The sequence below is a fragment of the Saimiri boliviensis genome, chromosome 2, assembly GCF_048565385.1.
Source record: "Saimiri boliviensis isolate mSaiBol1 chromosome 2, mSaiBol1.pri, whole genome shotgun sequence".
Classification (NCBI taxonomy): Eukaryota; Metazoa; Chordata; class Mammalia; order Primates; family Cebidae; genus Saimiri; species Saimiri boliviensis.
In genome coordinates, this window is record NC_133450.1 from 174,100,250 (window position 1) to 174,122,727 (window position 22,478).

At 38.7% G+C, this 22,478-nt stretch overlaps 2 protein-coding genes across 12 annotated transcripts in view; one reads left to right on the top strand and one right to left on the bottom strand.

The window, feature by feature from the left end:
- The window catches only part of FOCAD (focadhesin), a 312,140-nt gene extending 307,173 nt beyond the window's left edge, over positions 1-4,967 (top strand). For all 6 annotated transcript variants that reach the window (XM_074394918.1, XM_003928127.4, XM_074394919.1 and 3 more), the window contains one exon: positions 715-4,967. In XM_074394918.1, coding sequence (XP_074251019.1) covers positions 715-788 — 74 coding nt within the window. In that variant the 3' untranslated portion in view covers positions 789-4,967. The remainder of the gene's footprint in view (positions 1-714) is intronic.
- Positions 4,968-9,995: 5,028 nt separating this feature from the next.
- Positions 9,996-22,478, bottom strand: part of HACD4 (3-hydroxyacyl-CoA dehydratase 4) — a 35,214-nt gene continuing 22,731 nt past the window's right edge. For 3 of the 6 annotated variants that reach the window (XM_074394925.1, XM_074394927.1, XM_074394923.1), the window contains 2 exons: positions 14,241-14,366; positions 13,042-14,067 (listed from right to left, as the gene is read on the bottom strand). In XM_074394925.1, the coding sequence (XP_074251026.1) occupies positions 13,973-14,067; positions 14,241-14,366 (221 nt within the window). In that variant the 3' untranslated portion in view covers positions 13,042-13,972. The other 3 variants (XR_012516594.1, XM_010338721.3, XM_074394924.1) reach the window with 3 other exon arrangements.

A 22,478-nucleotide genomic window follows, 5' to 3' on the forward strand; every position in this document is an offset into this window, starting at 1 on the left:
AAAGCTTTGTTTAGGTCAAGGAAGCTCATATTCCCTTGATTATATAGTAGGCTTGTTAGATTCACATACAATAATCTTGTAACTCTGGCTTACAAGAGTTACAATTAATTCCTTCACATAATATTTCAAATACAATCTCATTACATTTGTGTTAATATTCTAAAATAAGATACATAAAAAGTTATTTAAGGGAAGTACACAGAACTTCCTATTTTAAATTGATCCCTGAGGGACTTGTGAATACATGTTCAGATATAGTTTAGTACAGTCATACTTGCTCCATTGAGTACATGAACCTAACTTTATTATAGGTTCATGTTATTGCTTTTTAGCTTTAAGTACACATTTAGTGGAAGTATCATATTCACGTAGAAAAGAGCATAGGTTGTAAGTAGATTTTTACAAAGGGAATACAGCCATGTAATCAGCACCCTCATTAAGGAAAAAAAAAAAATCCATCACCAGCATCCCAGAAGTCAGCTTTTATTTTAATTCTTCAAAATTTCCCATTAAATTCTAGCAGAGTAACTTAAAGAAAAACTTTCACCCAACATTTATAAATGGTTTTCTGCCATTAAAATTCTGCCAAAAGCTTGATGGGACTTCTTAGTCGTGAAGATTAGCCAAGTGAGGAAAAGCCCAATTCTGTTCTGTCACCTTTTTGATCAAAATGACATTTTCAAATGCAGCAACACCTATTTTTTGTCCCCTTAGCCACCCTGTTGTCCTTGAGAGTTCTACCAGAGTTTAAGAAGAAAGCTGTATGGACCAGAGCGTATGGTTGGTGAACAAGTTTTGTAGTAACCAGCAGCATTCTCAGCTGGATGAGGAAAATCGTCTAAGACGAAGAAGTTTTTCAGAATTCAGGCCTGGGATTGCTGAGACATGATGCAGAAAGTTAAGGGTTATGAAAAGGTGGCCCCATCACTGACAGCTTGGCATATGCCTGCCGAGAGAGGAATGCATTGCTTCAGTCCCCCGGCCACTTGAGAATGAAACAGGAACTTGGGTTTTCTTTATTTGGCTGGAGTTCATTGTGGAGATTTTCTTTGTGAAACTTGAATATTATCTCCTCTCCATTAAATTCGAGTAAAATAATCTTGTCACTTTTGTGCATGTGACTTTTAAGGTATGGGGGAAGGTGCCAGCACCACTTGGTGACAATGGCGTTATGATCTATTTTGCATGAATCTCCATGAGGATACTCATTGACTGAATGAGGTAGACAAGTTTCCTTGTTGTACACATTTAAATAATAAGGATAACCTTGAATATTAGCTAAATCAGATTCATTAATGGTGTCTGTAATTTCCTTATGCTTTGCTCTCTTGAATGCAAGTGAAAGTTGCGATTCAAAATAGCTTCAGCCAAAGATAACTAAGAAAGATAACTAAGAAATTTCAGATTAGATCTCATCTGACACCGCTGCATCCAGTGAATCAAGTGATGCCATCAGGCATTGTTCCTCCCAGGTTCAGCCCATGTAGCTGGCAAGATGTCTGCCAGAGACCTCAAATGGAAAGAAGAAATGTCTGTCTTTGCCCACGGACACAGCAGAAGCAACATGAGGACGACGCTGGTTCAGATTGGATCTCTGGGCCCAGGGAAGTGGGGTCATATGTGAGTCTCTGAGCAAGTATCTGGGCCCAGGGAGGTGGGGAATTCTAGTTGTCCAGGCCTGGGTCGTATGTCCACTCCTAAGTCTCTGGATAGAGAGGGGCCAAGGCAGCCCCACCCAAACCACCTCAACTGGGTTTCCTCCAGAAGAAAGAAGATGGGATGCTGGGCTGGCAAAACAAAATGACCAGTATCTCCCCTGAAAATGAGTTTTTTAAATAAGTACAAATCTCTTTCTTAATCAGGGTGACTAGTGAACTAAAGTAAAAGAAGTTTTGAGATGATATTCTCAAGGGTTGCATTTTACTCAATGGCTTGAGACTCAGCCAGCATTTAAATTTTGGTCTGTTTGCTAATTTCTCTTCTCACAGCCAGTATCAGGGCTCTATGTTTAGCCAATCATATAAACATACTGATGCATATTGCATACATATATGGGATCACTGGAAGAAAAATTATGCCACTGAAATAATGTACCTTTGTGCCTGTCATGTCATAGCGTCTGTCATGTCATAGCACAGTGCCTGGTGCTGCATAAGCATCATGGAGCTTTTAGCATTCCCCTGCCACTTGCATTAAAAATAGCTTTACTAGTTTTTGTTTTCCAAATACATTACTTCCATAGGGGTTAGGCTAGAGGAAAATTATTTTGAAGTAAAGGAAGAAGATAGAAAATTTACAATAGAAACCAGCTTCCCTCTCCCCATCCATATACGCTTTCTCACGTTTCCTACTGATGAAAGGTTGAGATTCCTCTGACATTACTAATAGGGATCAGAAAACAGCTACAGAATATACACAAAAGGAAATGACAAAGGTATTTAAATGCTTCATTGCAAAAAAAGTACAAAATATGACAATTATGCAGGAAGTAAGGAAGTAGCTATAAAGCAGATACAAAACAAATAGCAAAATGACAGAACAGCTGAGCTTTCAGTTATGTTCTATTATTTATTTATTTATTTTTATTTTTATTTTTATTTTTTTGAGACAGAGTTTTGCTCTTGTTACCCAGGCTGGAGTGCAATGGCACGATCTCGGCTCACCACAACCTCCGCCTCCTGGGTTCAGGCAATTCTCCTGCCTCAGCCTCCTGAGTAGCTGGGATTACAGGCACGCGCCACCATGCCCAGCTAATTTTTTTGTATTTTTAGTAGAGACGGGGTTTCACCATGTTGACCGGGATGGTCTCCATCTCTTGACCTCGTGATCCACCCGCCTCGGCCTCCCAAAGTGCTGGGATTACAGGCTTGAGCCACCGCGCCCGGCCCTCAGTTATATTATTTAACTCTTGCAACAATACCACAATGAGGCATTTTCTATTTTAAAATGGTACAAACACAGCTAGTAAGTGGCAGAGCTTCACCTAGAGCTAAGGTTCCAGAACCCAATGCTCTTTCTATGCACCAGGCTCATCAGCTCCCACTTTAAGATGAAAACTCCCACAGAGGATGAAACCTCATTCCTGCTTAATGTAGATTGCTATAGGCAGATAAACTCTGCCTCATATAGGCAAGTCTCTGGAATTGAGTTTAGGTCTGTAGTGTAAATGTGTAGGTTTTCATGGGTTGAAGGACTTCAGATTCCTGGGCTAGCTTGCAACATGAATGGCAAACGAGTAGTGAAGAGGAAGTGAGCAATGAAGAACTATTCTGCATGTTTTTTGTTTTGTTTTTTTTTTTGTTTTGAGTCAGCAGCCAGAGATTGTCAATGCCCAAGTAAAGGGATGAGGAATCAGCCTGGTCCTGTAGCCCCAGACTGCCCACATCAATTGAGCCCAGTTTCTTCTCCTCCAAACCTTGTCCCTGCTCCTGCCCTTGACTGGGAAGCAGAAGAGTACAAACGGGAGAAAATAAGATCTGTTTCTTCTTTTTTTCTGCAGTTACTACTTTTCATCTGAGCAGGCTTGAGTCAAAGATTTGCAGGATGTTCTTATTCATGGGAACCTCTAAAGATTCTAAATGCAAAACTTCAAAGGTTCTCACATCTAAACATTCTAAGATATAGATCACCAGAATAATAATACCTTTTCTCTTATCTAATATGACCTCAGGTGAGAATTAAATTATTCCCTTAGGATTTTTCAGTTTGTCCTCCAGAAACCAGAAGTCTCTGCATTTTTACGCCAGATGTTCCTAACTTTATGAAAAGTTTCCTTACAAGTCATCTTCTAAGTGGCCAAGACAAATAGCATGCTGAGATATACTAACAAATTAATGTGTGGGGTTTGGGCCCTGATAGGGCTCTCAGAACTATCTAAACACTCTGACTCTTGATTTGAAAAGTGTACATTTGGAACAGATGTTGGGATCCATGCAAGTGCCTAAAATCCTTTGTGTTTCATTTGTAATGTAATGGCTCCCTGGTAACCAAAAGGCTGTTAATAACTTTTTTGAAGTTAATTAGGAGACATTAATGTCTCCAAAATGATTTTAACCAAAGATAATGGTATTGTAATTATATAAGGAGTCAGATTTAGGGATTCAGTTACTATTTTGAAGTAACTTACTAACTTCAAAAGCAAGCGGCAGTTTTAGAGGTTTAGCAAACACTTTTTTAGAAGAGAAATCTGATCACTTGGTAAAGAGATGGGGCCTTCATTTAAGCCTGAGTTGTAGGGTAGGTCTCTGGTGAGTTTTTATTTCTGACCCAACCAGCCTATTCATAGGAACCACTTCAATATGGAACTAAGGGACAGTGTGTGGCTGGAACCATTCACATTCTTCGTCACTCTTGTGGAAAAACACCCAACAGCATCCTCTTTGTTTATATATGGGTGTCATCACTGCTGTAGTCCTGGTTGAGGTAATATGCTTTCATATTTTCTGGGAGAAATACTTTACTGTGATCCTGGAAACTCTAAAATCTCATCTTAAACATGATAGATATATAGTATTTATAAAAGTTGTGGGTTTTGCATTGAATCTGTTAATCTTCATAAATGGTAAAAAAAAATTCTTTAAAACTACAACTTAGAAAGCATCTGATTCTTGTCAAACATAGGGAACTTGTGAGATAATTCCAGCTAAATTATTAAATATGAAACTGAATAAAAATGATGATTCCTTGAGGTTTGGTTTTCTTTTTTAGATAAAATGATTTACCTCAAAAAGTAGCTATGAGACTAAAAGAAAGAATTTAAAAGTATGGTTTATAAGTTACAAAATGTTATTGAAATGTCACTTTTTCATGTTTCACTGCAAATAGTAGCTGTAATGCTTGAACACATTCCTGACATGTATGTGGGTACTTGGGAAGATGAAGTTTAAGAAATTGTTCTTAACCATTAAAACATTCTAGAAGTCGCATGTTAAGATACTTATATAAGTTGAAATAAAAAAGCAAACTTATGTGTCTTCTAAATGTAAGGTACCCTGTGAGATACAACTGAAATTCATTACCTAATTAATCTGATAGAATTCTTAAAATATATTTTTAGATGTAGTGGTGGTATTCTTGAAAGGTAGAGTTACACACACAATTATGGGTGTCCATTATGTACCACTATACAAGTTTCTGGGGGTACAAACTGAACAAAACGTGTCATCCCTGCTCTCATAGAACTTAAGGTCAGAGAATTTAAATCAGCAAACTGTCAAGAATTAAGAACTGAATATTATAAATGTCCTACTTCTCTGCAAAGCTCTTTACAATTTGCCAAAGTTAATTTACCATATTTCATTTGCTCTTCACAGTAACTTTAAGCACCTAAGGAAACTGAAACTCAAAGACTCATTCAGTTAGTAAATACTGCACCTTGATCTCAATCAAAGCTAGTGCTCTTAACTCTAGACCACATTATCTTTCACAAGATCCCATCATTCAGCTGAATACCGTGAAGTACACAATAGACACCTACATTTATGTGATGAATTAAGGCATATTCTTACTAATTGACTTCCATACAGAATTAACCTTATTTTAGATTAGGTTTAAAACTCTAGCTACCCTAGGCCGGGCGCGGTGGCTCAAGCCTGTAATCCCAGCACTTTGGGAGGCCGAGGCGGGTGGATCACGAGGTCGAGAGATCGAGACCATCCTGGTCAACATGGTGAAACCCCGTCTCTACTAAAAATACAAAAAACTAGCTGGGCGTGGTGGCGCGTGCCTGTAATCCCAGCTACTTAGGAGGCTGAGGCAGGAGAATTGCCTGAGCCCAGGAGGCGGAGGTTGCGGTGAGCCGAGACCGCGCCATTGCACTCCAGCCTGGGTAACAAGAGCGAAACTCCGTCTCAAAAAAAAAAAACTCTAGCTACCCTTAGCAAAAATAAACTAGTTAGCAATTCTTATTTGGTATGTTAAAAACATGTTCAGAACTACTATTTAAGGATTTTTAAAGCCATAAAAAATCATCTCGGTTCTGAGAACATCGGTGGCTTTTATATAAGTAGTTCTTATTAGCAGTTTTCTGTCCAAAGCTGAAATAATTTAGACTCAGCAGCAGTGGTTCTCAAACATTTCTGTGCATGAGGCTCATTTGAGGAGTCTATCAAAAGGTAAGATCCTGAGCTTATTCCCAGAGCTTCTGATTCAACTTATCTTTAGTGGAGCCCTGGTATCTGCATTCTAAACAGGTGACTTTGTTAATTGTGGCTGCTGCTCCCTGAACATACAATCTGAACACTACCCTGGAGAAACGTGTCATATCAACATAAGCGTAAGACTCAGACCAGAAGGATATTAGAATTATCTGCACCAAAGGGAAGCATGATAATTATTACAAAGCAATAATAAATGAGAGGAAAATAGATACTGGGTAAAGGGAGATAATTTTAGCATATCTTTACCTTAATTAAAATGTTTTCTTATATATAAACAAATAATTATAAGATTCTATCTATTTGTATTTTTGAAAGAAATAGATTTCACATTTGTCAACTTGTTCAAGGCAGGCAAAGTAAGGAATAGTTTTAAGAAAACCATTAACTTAGGGACCTTAGTGAGATGTAGTTACCATATTATTAGATTGAAGTTCAGTTTTCAGCAAAAAAGAAAAAGGGGTACAAAGAAACAGGAAAGTATGTCCCTTTCAGATGAAAACCAACACTATCTCTGAAAAAGACTTGATGGTAGATCTAGTAAAGACTCTACAACAACTGCCTTAAGGATGTTTTTAAAGAACCCAATAGCATGTGGAAAAAGTCAAGAAAACAATGGATGAACAAAATCAATACAGAGAAAATCTAAGACAAACCAAAAATTTCAGGAGCTAGAAAGTACGTTAACTGAAATGAAAAACTCACAACAGGGTATTCAAAGGCAGATTTCAGCAGCAGAAGAATCAGTATACATGAAAATAGGACAATGGAAATTATTAGAGTCTGAGCAACAGGAAAAAAATTGGAAGACAGTGAACAGGGTATAAGGAGCCATGGGATTCATCAAGCAAAACTACACTTTGTGAGGGTCCCAGAAGGAAGAGAGAAGAAAGTAAGGGACAGAGAGAATATCTGAAGAACAGCCAGATAATGACCAACAGACTCCAAGTATAGTAAATTTAAAGAGATCCACACAAACTGTCAAAAGCCAAAGACAAAAAGAGAATCTTGAAAGTAGCATGAAAAAATCAATTTATCACATATAAGTGATAATAAGATTATCAACAGATTTCTCATCAGGAACTTGGGAAGCCAGAAGGCAGTGAGCTTATATATTGAAAATATTAGGGAAAAAAAACATCAACCACATTTCCTGGCAAAATGTGGCAAAACCATTCTTCAAATGTGAGAGAAAAATTAAGATATCCCCAGGAAAACAAAAGCTGAGCGAGTATATTACCACTAGACCTGCCCCTGCCATAAATGTTAATAGGAGTCCTGCAGGTTGATGGAAAGACACTTAACAGCAACTCAAAGCCACATGAAGAAATAAAGATCTCAGTAAAGAAAAATACTTGGGCAATTATAAAATCTAGTACTTTTGTAACAATGCTTTTGTGACTCCACTTTTTGTTTTCTACATAGAGACTAATGCTTTTTTTTTTTTTTTTCAGATGGGGTTTCACCATGATGGCCAGGCTGGTCTTGAACTCCTGACCTCAGGTGATCCACCCACCTCGGCCTCCCAAAGTGTTAGGATTACAGGCGTGAGCCACCGCGCCCAGCCAAGACTAATGCATTTTTAAAAATTGATTTTGCACACAGTATATATAATTTTGTGAAACTTAAGTGATTGATGGAGATGTAATGAGCAGAATTTTTGCATGTTTTTGAAGTTCAGCTTGTTTAAATCCAAATTAGCTTCAGGATATCAAATGTCATCCCATGGTAACCACAAAGAAAACAGCTACAGAATATACACAGAAGTAGTGAGAAAGATATTTAAAGGTTTCACTCTAAAAAAGTAAACTACACACAAAAGACGACAGTAATACAGGAAATGAAGGACCAAAAAGCTAAGCTATGTAGAAAACAAATAAAATGACAGAAGTAATTCCCTCCTTGTCAGTCAGCCTCAAAAAGGGAAAAATTCCGACACATACAACGTGGAGGAGGCTTGAGGACATTATGCTAAGTGAAATAAGCCAATTACAAAAGACAGTGCTGTATTAATACATTTACATGAGACACTTAGGGCAATCAAAACCATAGAGACAAAAAGTAGATTGGTGGTTGCCAGGGACAGGGCAGATGGGAAAATAGGGAACCATTGCTTAATGAGGCTAGGATTTAAGTTTTGCAAGGTCAAAAGAGATCTGGAGATGGATAGTGGTGATGGTTACAAAATATAAATTACTTACTACTACTGAATTGCACACTTAAAAATGATTAAGATGGAGCCGGGCGCGGTGGCTCAAGCCTGTAATCCCAGCACTTTGGGAGGCCGAGGTGGGTGGATCACGAGGTCGAGAGATCGAGACCATCCTGGTCAACATGGTGAAACCCCGTCTCTATTAAAAATACAAAAAAAAAAATTAGCTGGGCATGGTGGCTCGTGCCTGTAATCCCAGCTACTCAGGAGGCTGAGGCAGGAGAATCGCCTGAACCCAGGAGGCAGAGGTTGCGGTGAGCCGAGATCACGCCATTGCACTCCAGCCTGGGTAACAAGAGCGAAACTCCGTCTCAAAAAAAAAAAAAAAAAAAAAAATGATTAAGATGGTATATTTCACATTTTACCACAATTAAAAAAGTGCAGAAAAAAGTTGTGTTAGATGTGTTTTCAAAATATGGTTCCTATTTCATCTATGTTACTTAGATTTGAGAAACTAAGCCTTGGTCTACACTGTACAAAATGAAATGGGGATTTGGTGAATATACAGTTAAGACAGATAGGCAAAGAAACCAACTTTGCAGTCTTGGTAACATCTAATTAACCAGATATTTACTGTATTGACTTTACTATGTTGGGTTTCTTAACCTGGGGAACATGCACTTGAGTGGAAAAAGAAATCACTCCTTTATTCTAATTGATAATGAAGTTTAGTATTCCTTTCAACTATGAAATGGCAACCAACCACAGTAATGTTAACAATTGTGCCTTTCACCAAAGGAAATGGCAGATCTTTTTATGTTACAATTGTTGCAGATATCTCAAATTACTGTCGATCCTCATTTCTCTTTTAAAATAAGTTTAAATTCACTTGTGTTTCTTTCGGTTTCCAATTTTAAGAAGTTTTTAAGGTAAACTGGTTTAAAAAATTAAAGTATTTAATAATGAAATTTTAATTTATTATAATGACCCAGTAAAATGTAGTTTCTCTAACTCTTTGTTTTAGTGACTGTGGATGTACTTAGGAAGTTTAAGTAGCCATCTTTATTGGGAGTGATTAACTCACCTAAAATTTGCAAAGAGTTTTTGTTCTCCTTGCATATTAAAACTTTTAGTAACTTTTCTGAAATTTAGAAGATAAATATAAGAGCAAAATAAAATGTAGCTTTTTAAAAGGATAATTTTTTAAAATCCAATTGTTTTTATAAAGATTTCAAGTAGCCTAATAATTGTTTCTTTTAAAATGTTTTCTTTAGAGGGAATAAGTTATCCATTTTTAAAATTACATTTTTGTTATCCCATTCTTACACAATATATTTAATACCTTTTTATATAGTTACTAGATAACGTCTTTATAATTATTTACCAAAAATTGAGTGATACATCAGTGATATAGCAATGATTATCAGTGATTTACACATTTTTTAATCTTCAAAGAAAGCATTTTTCAAAACTGTGAGGACATATGACTTACGTTAATTAGCAATAATAATTCAGCGATAATCCAAAACACTAATTTCCTTTTTTAAAAAGTAGTATATTTTTATACCTTTTATCTTCCTGTAATATATGTGTATGTCATGATTTTTAAAATTAAAAATAATACAGAATTGGGGCATTATCTGTGTATTTGCTGAAGGTTTACTATTTTCATGTCTTTTTTTTTGCTGTAGTTGAGACAGTCTCACTCCGTCACCCAGGCTGGAGTGCAGTGGCTCCATCTCCACTCACTGCAACTCTTGCCTCAGGCTCAAGTGATTCTCATGCCTCAGCCTCCCGAGTAGCTAGGATTGCAGGCATATGCCACCACGCCCAGCTAATTTTTATATTTTTAGTATAGACATGCTTTCGCCATGTTGGCCAGGCTGGTCTTGAACTCCTGACCTCAAGTGACCTGCCCATCTCAGCCTCTCAAAGTGCTGGGATTACAGGTATAAGCCACCATGCCTAGCCAGGGTTGTCTTTTAAGGCATCAAAGCCCAGATAACTTACAAAATGTTAATGAACACAAGATATTAATGAATACTGTATCAGAGCACTAGGGACTGAAGGCTGGTGTTCCCCCCTGCCACCCCATTCATATGTTGAAGATCTCCAGTGTGATGGCATTTCAAACTGGAACCTTCATAAGTGGGATTAGTACCTTTACAATAAGAAACATGGGAGAGACGGTATATCTTTACACCATGTGAGGATATAGCAAGAAAGCATCCATCTGCAAACCATGAGGAAGAATCAGCTAGCATCTTGGAACCTCATCAGGAACTTAACTAGCCAGCACCTTTATCTTGGACTTCCCTGCCTCCAGAACTGTGAGAAATGTATTTGTCTGAAGCACCCAGTCTACGGTATTTTGTTATAATAGCAAGGTGACTAAGATAGTTGGTACCAAGAAGTAAGGTGCTGCTATAACCAACACACAAAGATGTGGAAGCAGCTTTGAAGTTAGGTAACAGATAGAAGCTGGAAGAGTTCTGAGGTACATGCTAGAAAAAGCCAATATTGCCATGAAGGGATTGACAGAGTTGATTTTAGTGAGGGCTCAAAGAAAACAGGGTGGGAAACAAAGCCTCCATCTTCTTAGACAATACATAAATCACCACAAAATAGAATGTTGGTAGACATGGACAATAAAGGCCACGCTGATGATGTCTCCAAATGAAAATGAGGAAGCTGTTATGGGAAATTGAAAGAAAGGTGATCTTTGTTATAATGTGCCAAAGAACTTGGATGATTGTGTTCATGTTCTAGTGTTTTGTGGAAGTTAGAATTTTGAGCCATGAAATTCGATATTGAACTGGAGAGATCTCCAGCCAGTGTTGAAGGAGTGCCTGGACTGCTTAAAGTAAAAATTAAAACATAACAGACTTGTTAACCAAAATGGAACCAGAACTTAAAGGTTTGGGAAATTATCAGTCTGTCTGCATTACAAAAAGATAAAACTTGTTTGGAAGAGAACACTGAAGGTGTAGCAGACAAATCATCCACTTAGACTTGTGTGGGTGTGAACCACAGACCTAGTCAGCCATCCCAGCAGGAACACTGCCAGTTTTATTAAAAGAATAGAAATGGGACAAAATGAAGGAAGGCTGTTGGATTTGAAAGCATAGTGCTATTCGGCTGTGAATGTACACTATTCTTCAAGACAAGGAAAGACTGACCTTGAAAGGTGATTGAGAGAACATCAGGTGTACCTCCTCAGTTTCAAAAGGGGCAGTCATTGCAGTGGTTTTTCAACAGGCCTGACAGCTTCTGTCTGGTGATACAGGGGTCGTCCTCCTCCGACAATGTCCTGGGGGCAATACCTCTGCCTCATTGGTTCCTGAAGCCAGAACATCAAGCCAAAGAGGATTATTCTCAAGCCTGAAGATCTCATGGTGTTTGCCTTGCTAGGTTTTGGACTTGTTGGGGACCCATTACACCTTCCTTCTCTCCTGTTTCTTGCTTTGGGAATGGGAATGTCCATCCTTTGTGCGGCCTACCATTGTATTTTTCGAAGCACATAACTTGTTTCATTTCACAGGTTCACAGCTATAAAGGAATTTTGCCTCAGGATGAAGTGTACCTTGAATCTCACCTATATTTGACTTAGATGAGACTTTGGACTTTAGAGTTGATGCAGGAATGAGTTAAGAATTTTGAGGCTGTTGAGATGGAATGTATGTATTTTGCATGTGAGAAGGACATTAATTTTGTAAGGCGAGGTGCAGAATGCTATGGACTGAATCTTTGTGTTCCCCCAAAATTCATGTGGAAGCCCTAACCTCCAACATGATGGTCTTTGGGGGTGGGGCCATTGGGAGGTAATTAGATCATGAGGGTGGAGTCCTCATGAATGGGATTAGTGCCACTGTAAAAGACACAAGAGAGTAGATCTCTCTCTCTCTCATGTGAGGACACAGCAAGGCATCTATCTGCAAACCAGGAAGAGGGCCCTCACCAGGAAGTGCATTAGCTAGTGCCTTGATCTTGAATGGAATTCCCAGCCTCCAGAACTGTGAGAAGTGTTGCTCTTGTTTAAGCCATTCCGTTAATGTTGTTTTGTTACAGCAACCTGTGGTAAGACATAGGGCTTGGAAAGATATTTATTTTCTAAACATATCTAATGTTTAGGGTGAGTATTGAATTATTACGTCTGAAGATAGACATCTGTCTGTAAAATATGTTACTCTAGTCAACTGTGGAATATATTTTCCATCATTCACTCCCCCGCCCCCCCAATAGATCTATTTTGGGAGTCAGAAGTCAAAAAAAAAAAATACATGTAATTTAGGTTATCAAGTTTGGTTTCTTAATTTAATTAAATCTATTGCAGTTAATCTTCTATTTCTCATTAACTTTACAGGAAAATAATCAGACTTCATATAATTTAAGTATAACTTGTGTAAAATCCAAGTAAAACAGGAATTTTGGTGAAGCAAGGTATGGAAAATATCTATGTCTTAAAAATACAATGTGTGAAAAACAGTCTGTTATGTCTAGAGTTTGGGGGGTATGTGCAATTATTTCATGTAATGGATTTTTAGCAAATAAAAGGTATTTTTCCACCGGAATACTTCCTGCGTTGTATTTACTGCAGCTGAATCCACAGCCTGTCTTTTCTCATGTCACACTGGAATGCTGTGCTTCACATTTTCTTCTTTTTAATGGGAAAGATTCCAAGGATGTCTCTTCTTTCTGAGTATAGATGACTATAGGTAAAATACATACCTATTGTGGAGAAAGAAGTTGCACAAGTAAGCAAGGTTATCGATTTCTCTGGAAGGAACAATGATTTTAAAATACAGAGAGCTGCCCGAATTCCAGGGAGAAGACGCTCTCAAGGGAGATGTGAAGAAGGAATGCTTAAAGAAGTATCCAGATTTTATGCAGAAAGAGAAGTAAATCAAACTCTTCTATCGTACTTTTTTTTTTTTTTTTTTTTTTGAGACAGAGTTTCGCTCTTGTTACCCAGGCTGGAGTGCAATGGCACGATCTCGGCTCACCGCAACTTCTGCCTCCTGGGTTCAGGCAATTCTCCCGCCTCAGCCTCCTGAGTAGCTGGGATTACAGGCACGTGCCACCATGCCCAGCTAATTTTTTGTATTTTTAGTAGAGACGGGGTTTCACCATGTTAACCAAGATGGTCTCGATCTCTTGACCTCGTGATCCACCCATCTCGGCCTCCCAAAGTGCTGGGATTACAGGCGTGAGCCACCGCACCCGGCTATCGTACTTTTTTTAATACAAGCAATTGTCTTCCTTTCTTTAGGGTAGCTCTTTGCATCTCTCTCTAAAGACTCACATTTTTGTCTTTTCTATGTGTTGTTTTTATGTTTCATATCTGTTACGTTCTAGAGATAATCATTATTTTGGAGATTTGTGATCATTAGAGCTGGGAAAACAAAAATTTAATAATCAAAGAAGTTTTTTTCCCCAATTGCCTGGAAAACCATTAACTTTAATGTTCAAATTTATTCAAGGACAAGTTTTTGTTTCATACATTTGTCTTGAGTTTCTAACACCGACTCCCATTTGCCTGATAGGAAGTGCCAGTGTGAAAAGCCAAACAAACAAGAAACAAAATGGAAAAATCAGAAATAGCCAATTCTTCTTAGTTTGACATCTAGGCGTTATTTGTAGATACCTGTGCACATGGTCAAAACGTCTATATCTCATACACAGTGCAGCTATATTTTCTGATGGTAAAATTGTTCCTGTTTGTACAGTGAAAGTGAAACATATGATTGATCCCATGATGCCCTGCAAAAAGCATTATAACCATTATATATGTTATATATATATATTATAACCATTATAATCATCAGGCTTCCTCTTTGGTCTCTCCCATGTTTACCAACCTATATATTAAGGTAGATGGCAAGCACTAACCAAAAAGCACAGGAAAAATGAAAAAACAAGACAAAGCCACTTACCTATAAAGAGCATCATGAGATATATTTTCAGCACATATGGGAAATAGATGGATAAGTCAAAGGGCAGCTCAGTGGAGTAAGTGCCAAATGATTCAAAATAAGGCAGTGATTGATAGATGGCAAATGCTGTTTAAAAAAAGGCATCATGAAGGTTTTCCTCAGTTGTTACAGGGATGTATATGTCTGTTTTCATAGTTGTAAGACATTTGAATTTGTTAATCCTGGTTTTGTAATAGTTGCTAAATCTTTTTGCTAAACCTAGTTTAATATAGAAATCTGCTAAAAGATTAAGTTGGCAAGGTGCTTACAGCAACATGACTTGTCGAATGTTCATCCATGGTATACTTTATCATGCCTACAGAGGAAGAATTTACAATGTTTCTTAAAATGTTACCTCAAAATACATTTGTCTGCCTAGCCGCAAATGGGGGTGCTAGACAAATGAACTTGGAAAATGGTGCATATATTTTCCTCTTAGAGTTTCAAAACACGTTAACACAGTAGAGATTTCGAGACATTCTGCAATAAAAAAAAAAATACCACCCAACACTTCCTCAGTCTAACCGGCCTTTGAATATGTGCTTCTTCCTCCTTAACCATCAGTAGTACTTAATAAATATTTTGAAGAACTCTATGAGAAATACTGGCCTAAATTATTTTGAGGGAGGGTGCTGGTGTCAGGTAGAAAAAGATAACATTTCAGTAAAATTGTATCCCATGTATAGATATTTTTGGTAACATTACATGGAATGAAATGGTAACATGCTAACAATATGTCAGATGTTATCATTAGGGTAAGCTGGGAATGGTGCACTATTTTTAAACTGTATCCCATGTATAGATATTTTTGGTAACATTTCATTCCATGAAATGGTAATATGCTAATATTCTATCAGATGTTATCATTAGGGTACATGGGAATGGTGCGCTGTTTTTCCAATTTCTTATGAGTCAAAATTATCCCTAAAGATTTTTAAAAAGAGAAAAATGTAAAAAAGGCAGGAGCTCACAACTATTAGAGCTGAGCAGAGGTATCAGTAGCATCCATGCAGGATCTGCAACTGATACCAACCATACAGTTTGAGATGAACACAGGCTGCCCCTGTGTGTCTCTGGCATTTGATCAGTACAGTTAGTTGATTTGGTTATTTACATAAACTTTTTGTCTTATATTTGTCAGGTGGGAAATTATGGTTATAAAAAATTATTTATCAAAGTTTTAGGTTTATTTAACTGCACATTTTTTACTTTGGGACATCCAACATATACAGAAACATACAAAGATAAAATTACAATCATCTGTACTCCACCACCCAGAGTTAATCACTGACATTTTTGCCATATATACCTCTAGACTATTTTCTGCACATACCTTATTTTGTAATTGAAAGAATAGGTTAATGAAGCTAATAAAAGAATAAGGGTGTATGGCAACCATATAAAAACATGGCTTTCCTAGGAAGGAAAAGGCTTAGAATTATGGAATAAGGAGGTGCAAGATGGCCAGGAAGAGGCAACGCCAGAATGCAGCTCCCAGCAAATGAGATGCAGAGGGCTAGAGGACTTCACAATTCCAAGCAAGGTGCCAGGTTTGTTTTGGTGGGAGTGGTAGGACTCTGAAAATAGCCCAGGGTCAGAGCAGCCAGGGAAGGTGAACTGAGACAGGGTGAGGTATGTCCCCACCTGGAATGTGCAGCCAGATTGGAGGGTTGGGGACTTCACCCCCTTGATGCTCCAATTAGGATCCTGTGCTTCCTCATCCCTCCTGCAACCCACGGTCCATGAGAGCCCTGCCAGACTGAGGGGCACTGTGGGTTGTCTATGCAAATCTGAGCGATGGCACAGTTGTCTGCATGGACCGGGCAGAAGTTTGGATTAACGCCATCAGGACGGAACTACTAGTCCCACAAAAGAGGCAGAGTTGAAAGCAGGGAAACAGCTCATAAGGCCTGGCAGGCCCCACCCCGACAAAACTCAAACTGAAGCCCAGGGGCTAGAGAGCTTTGCAACAAATACTCCAGTTTGACCCAAGCCAGGAAGACGGAGTTCGGAGAATGAGAGAACCATTTGGAAGGCAGGCTAATGTCACCAGCGTAAACAAACTCCAGGGGAAGACCACCCACCCAGCAACCTGACCGAATCTGAGGCAGCCCAGCAGTGCCTCTACAGGCCAAGAAAGATATAGCTCCCACCTCAACAGAAAGGATGTCCACTCAGAGTATCCTCCATAAATCATCAACTTCAAAGATCAAAGGGAGATAAATCCACAAAGATGGGAAGAAACCAGCACAAAAAAGGATGAAACCTTCAAAGACCAGAAGACCTCTTCTCCTCCCAGGGATCACAATTCCGCACCATCAAGGGAGCAAAACAAGACAGAGAATGAGTTTGAAAACTGACAGAAGCAGGCTTCAGAAGGCAGGTAATAACAAACTTCTCTGAGTTAAAAGACCATGTTCTAACCCAATGCAAAGAAACTAAGAACCTTGCAAAAAGGTTAGACAAAACACAAACTAGAATAACCAGCTTAGAGAAGAACATAAATGACTTGATAGAGCTGAAAAACAGCATGAGAACTTCATGAGGCATGCTCAAGAACTTTGCGAGGCATACACAAGTTTCAGCAGCCAAATTGATCAAGCGGAAGAAAGGATATCAGAGATTGAAGATCAGATCAATAAAATGAGAAGGCAATACTAGAGAAAAAAGAGTGAAAAGAAACGCACAAAGCCTCCAAAACTATGGGATTATGTGAAAAGACCTAATCTACACTTGATCGGTGTACTTGAGTGTGACGGGGAAAATGAATCTGAGCTGGAAAACACTCTTCAGGATATTATCCAGGAGAACTTTCCCAACATAACAAGCAGGCCAACATTCAAATACAAGAAATACAGAGACCACCACAAAGATACTCCGGAAGAAGAGCAACCCCAAGGCATATAATCGTCAGATTCACCAGGGTTGAAATGAAGGAAAAAATCCTAAGGGCAGCCAGAGAGAAAGGTTGAGTCGCCCACAAAGGAAAGACCATCAGACTCAGAGCAGATCTCTCAGCAGAAACTCTACAAGCTAGAAGGGAGTAGGGGCCAGTATTCAAAATCCTTAAAGAACTTTAAACCCAGAATTTCATATCCAGCCAAACTAAGCTTCTTAAGTGAAGGAGAAATAAAATCCTTTACAGACAAGCAATTGCTCAGAGATTTCGTTGCTACAAGACTTGCCTTACAAGAGCTCCTGAACGAAGTACTAAACATGGAAAGAAACAACTAGTACCGGCGACTGCAAAAATGTACCAAATGGTAAAGAAAAACAAAGCAATGAAGAAACCACATCAACTAACGGGCAAAACAACCAACCGGTAACAAAATGGCAGGATCAAATTCAAACATAACAATATTAACGTTGAATGTCAATGGCCTAAATGCCCCAATCAAAAGACACAGACTGGCAAACTGGATAAAAAGTCAAGACCCATCAGTGTGCTGTATTCAGGAAACCCATCTCATGTGCAAAGACTCAAATACACTCAAAATAAAGGGATGGAGGAAGACTTACCAAGCAAATGAAGAATAAAAAAAATCAGGGGTAGCAATCCTAGTCTCTGATAAAATGGACTTTAAACCAACAAAGATCAAAAGAGACAAAGAAGGGCATTACATAATGGTAAAAGGATCAATGCAACAGGAAGAGCTAACTATCCTAAATATATATGCACCCAATGCAGGAGCACCCAGATACATAAAGCAAGTTCTTAATGACCTACAAAGAGACTTAGACTCCCACACAGTAACAGTGGGAGACGTTAACATTCCACTGTCCATATTGGACAGATCAACAAGACAGAAAGGCAACAAGGATATCCAGGACTTGAACGCAGATCTGCACTCAGCAGACCTAATAGACATTTACAGAACATTCCACCCCAAATCCACAGAATACACATTATTCTCAGCACCACATGGCACTTTAAAACTGGCAACATAATTAGAAGTAAATTACTCCTCAGCAAATGCAAAAGAGGAAAATCATAACAGTCTCTCAGATCACAGTGCAATCAAATTAGAACTCAGGATTAAGGAAAGCACTCAAAATGCACAATCACATGAAATTGAACAACTTGCTCCCGAATGTTGAATGGATAAACAATGAAATAAAAGCAGAAATAAAAATGTTTTTCAAAATCAATGAGAATGAAGACACAATATACCAGAATCTATGGGACACATTTAAAGCAGTGTCTATAGGGAAATTTATAGGAATAAATGCCCACATGAGAAACAAGGAAAGATCTAAAACTGACAGCCTATTGTCCAAATTGAAAGAGCTAGAAGAGGAAGATCACAAAAACTCAAAAGCAAGCAGAAGACAAGAAATAACTAAGATCAGAACAGAACTGAAGGAGACAGAGACACAAAAAACCCTTCAAAAAATCATTAAATCTGGGAGCTCGTTTTTCAAAAAGATCAACAAAATAGATAGACCATTAGCCATACTAATAAAAATGAAGAGAGAGAATTGAACAGATACAATAAAAAATGATAAAGCGGTTTTCACCATCGATTCTACAGAAATACAAACTACCATCAGAGATTACTACAAATACCTCTATGTGTATAAACCAGTAAATCTAGGAGAAATGGATAAATTCCTGGACACTTGCGCCCTCCCCTCCCAAGACTAAATTAGGAAGAAGTTGAATCCCTGAATAGGCCAATAACAAGGGGTGAAGTTGAGGCAGCAGTTAATAGCCTACAAAACAACAAAAGTCCAGGTCCAGATGGGTTCACAGCTAAATTCTGCCTTACAAAGAGGAGCTAATACCATTCCTGTCGAAACTATTCCAAAAAATACAAAAAGAGGGAATCCTCCCTAACTCTTTCTATGAGACCAACATCATCCTGATACCAGAACCTGGCAAAGATACAACTTAAAAACTGCAGGCCAATATCCATGAGGAACACTGATGCAAAAATCTTCAATAAAATACTGGCAAAACAAATCCAACAGCACATCAAAAAGCTTATCCAGAACGATCAAGTCGGCTTCATCCCAGGGATGCAAGGCTGGTTCAACACACTCAACTCTATAAACGTAATCCACCACATAAACAGAACCAAAGACAAAAACTACATGATTATCTCAATAGATACAGAGAAGGCCTTCAACAAAATTCAGCCCTTTGTGCTAAAACTCTCAATAAACTAGGTATTGATGGAATGTGTCTCAAAATAATAAAAGCTATTTATGGCAAACCCACAGCCAATATTATACTGAATGGGCAAAAACTAGAAGTATTCCCTTTAAAAACTGGCACTAGACAAGTATGCCCTCTCTTACCACTCCTATTCAATACCGTATTGTAAGTTCTAGCCAGAGCAATCAGGCAAGAAAAAGAAAGAAAGGTCATTCAGTTAGGAAAAGAACAAGTCAAATTGTCCCTATTTGCAGACAACATGATTGTATCCCCATCATCTCAGCCCAAAACCTCCTTAAGCTGATAAGCAACTTCCACAAAGTCTCAGGATACAAAATCAATGTGCAGAAATCACAAGCATTCCTATACACCAACAATAGACAGCCAGCCAAATCATGAGCAAACTCCCATTGACAAATGCTACAAAGAGAATAAAATACCTAGGAATACAACTAACAAAGGATGTAAAAGATGTTTCCAAGAACTACAAACCACTGATCAAGGAAATAAGACAGGACACAAAAAGATGGAAAAAAAATTCCATGCTCATGGTTAGGAAGAATCAATAGTGTGAAAATGGCCATACTTCCCAAAGTAATTTACAGATTCAACACAATCCCCATCAAGCTACCTATGACCCTCTTCACATAACTGGAAAAAAAACAACTTAAACTTCGTATGGAACCAAAAGAGAGCCCGCATAGCCAAGACAATCCTAAGCAAAAAGAACAAAGCTGGAGGCATCACAATACCTGACTTCAAACTATACTACAAGCCTATAGTAATCAAAACAGCATGGTCCTGGTACCAAAACAGAGATATAGACCAATGGAACAGAACAGAGTCCTCAGAAGCAACACCACACATCTACAACCATCTGATCTTTGACAAACCTGACAAAAACAATCAATGGGGAAAGGATTCCCTGTTTAATAAATGGTGTTGGGAAAACTGGCTAGCCATATGCAGGAAGCTGAAACTGGACTCCTTTTTTAATACCTTATACAAAAATTAACTCCACATGGATTAAAGATTTAATCATAAGTAACACCATAAAAACCCTAGAAGAAAACCTAGGCAACACCATTCAGGACACAGGCACAGGCAAAGACTAAATGACTAAAACACCAAAAACAATGGCAACAAAAGCTGAAATAGACAGATGGGACCTAATTAAACTTAAGAGCTTCTGCACAGCAAAAGAAACTATCATTAGAGTGAACCGGCAACCAACAGAATGGGAAGAAATTTTTGCAATCTACCCATCTGACAAAGGACTAATATCCAGAATCTACAAAGAAGTAAAACAGATTTACAAGAAAAAAACGAACGAGCCCCTTCCAAAATGGTCAAAGTTTACGAGCAGATGCTTTCAAAAGAAGACATTTATGTGGCCAAGAAACATATGAAAAAAGCTAATCGTCATTCATCATTAGAGAAATGCAAATCAAAACCACATTGAGATACCATCTCATGCCAGTTAGATGGTGATCATTAAAAAATCTGGAGATGCCGGGTGCAGTGGCTCATGCCTGTAATCCCAGCACTTTGAGAGGCCGAGGCAGGTGGATCACGAGGTCAAGAGATCGAGACCATCCTGGTCAACATGGTGAAACCTCGTCTCTACTAACAATACAAAAAATTAGCTGGGCATGGTGGCACGTGCCTGGAATCCCAGCTACTCAGGAGGCTGAGGCAGGAGAATTGCCTGAACCCAGGAGGCGGAGGTTGCGGTGAGCCGAGATCGCGCCATTGCACTCCAGCCTGGGTAACAAGAGGGAAACTCCGTCTGAAAAAAAAAAAAAAAAAAAAAAATCTGGAGACAACAGATGCTGGATAGGATGTGAAGAAAAAGGAACACTTTTACACTGTTTGTGGGAGTTTAAATTAGTTCAGCCATTATGGAAGGCAATGTGGTGATTCCTCAAGGATCTAGAAATAGAAATTCCATTTGACCCAGCAATCCCATTACTGGGTATATACCCAAAGAATTATAAATTGTTTTATTATAAAGATCCATGCACATGTATGTTTGTTGCAGCACTGTTGACAATAGCAAAGACCTGGAACCAACCCAAATGCCCATCAAAGACAGACTGGACAAATAAAATATGACACATATACACCATGGAATACTGTGCAGCCATAAAAAACGATGAGTTCCTAACCTTTGCAGAGACATGGATGAATCTAGAAACCATCATTCTCAGCAAACGGACAAGAACAGAAAACCAAACACTGCATGTTTTCAGTCATAGGTGGGTGATGAACAATGAGAACACTTGCGCACAGGGAAGGGAACAACACTCACTGGGCTATGTGGGGGGGTATATGGGAGGGGAGAGGGACAACAGTGGGGGCAGGGAGGATGGGGAGGGATATCACCGGGAGAAATGCCTGATGTAGGTGACGGGTCGGGGGGAGGGATGGAGACAACAAACCACCATGTCATATATGTACCTATGCAACAATCCTGCAGGATGTGACATGTACCCCAGAGCCCAAATACAATTAAAAAAAAAAAAAAAAAAGGAGGCCGGGCGCGGTGGCTCAAGCCTGTAATCCCAGCACTTTGGGAGGCCGAGGCAGGTGGATCACGAGGTCAAGAGATCGAGACCATCCCGGTCAACATAGTGAAACCCCGTCTCTACTAAAAAAATACAAAAAAATTAGCTGGGCATGGTGGCGCGTGCCTGTAATCCCAGCTACTCAGGAGGCTGAGGCAGGAGAATTGCCTGAACCCAGGAGGTGGAGGTTGCGGTGAGCCGAGATCGTGCCATTGCACTCCAGCCTGGGTAACAAGAGCGAAACTCTGTCTCAAAAAAAAAAAAAAAAGGAAAAAAAAAAAAAAAGAACTATGGAATAACAAGAATGCAAAAGTTTCCTCTACATTTATCCACTCCTTATTCTTAGGAAGGGACTAGTCTTATTTCTACCTTATTTCCATATATATTCTTTTAAATTTGATTAATTAGCAAATCATAATTGTATACATATATAAAACATAAAGTGATGTCTTGATATGTGTGTACAATGCGGAA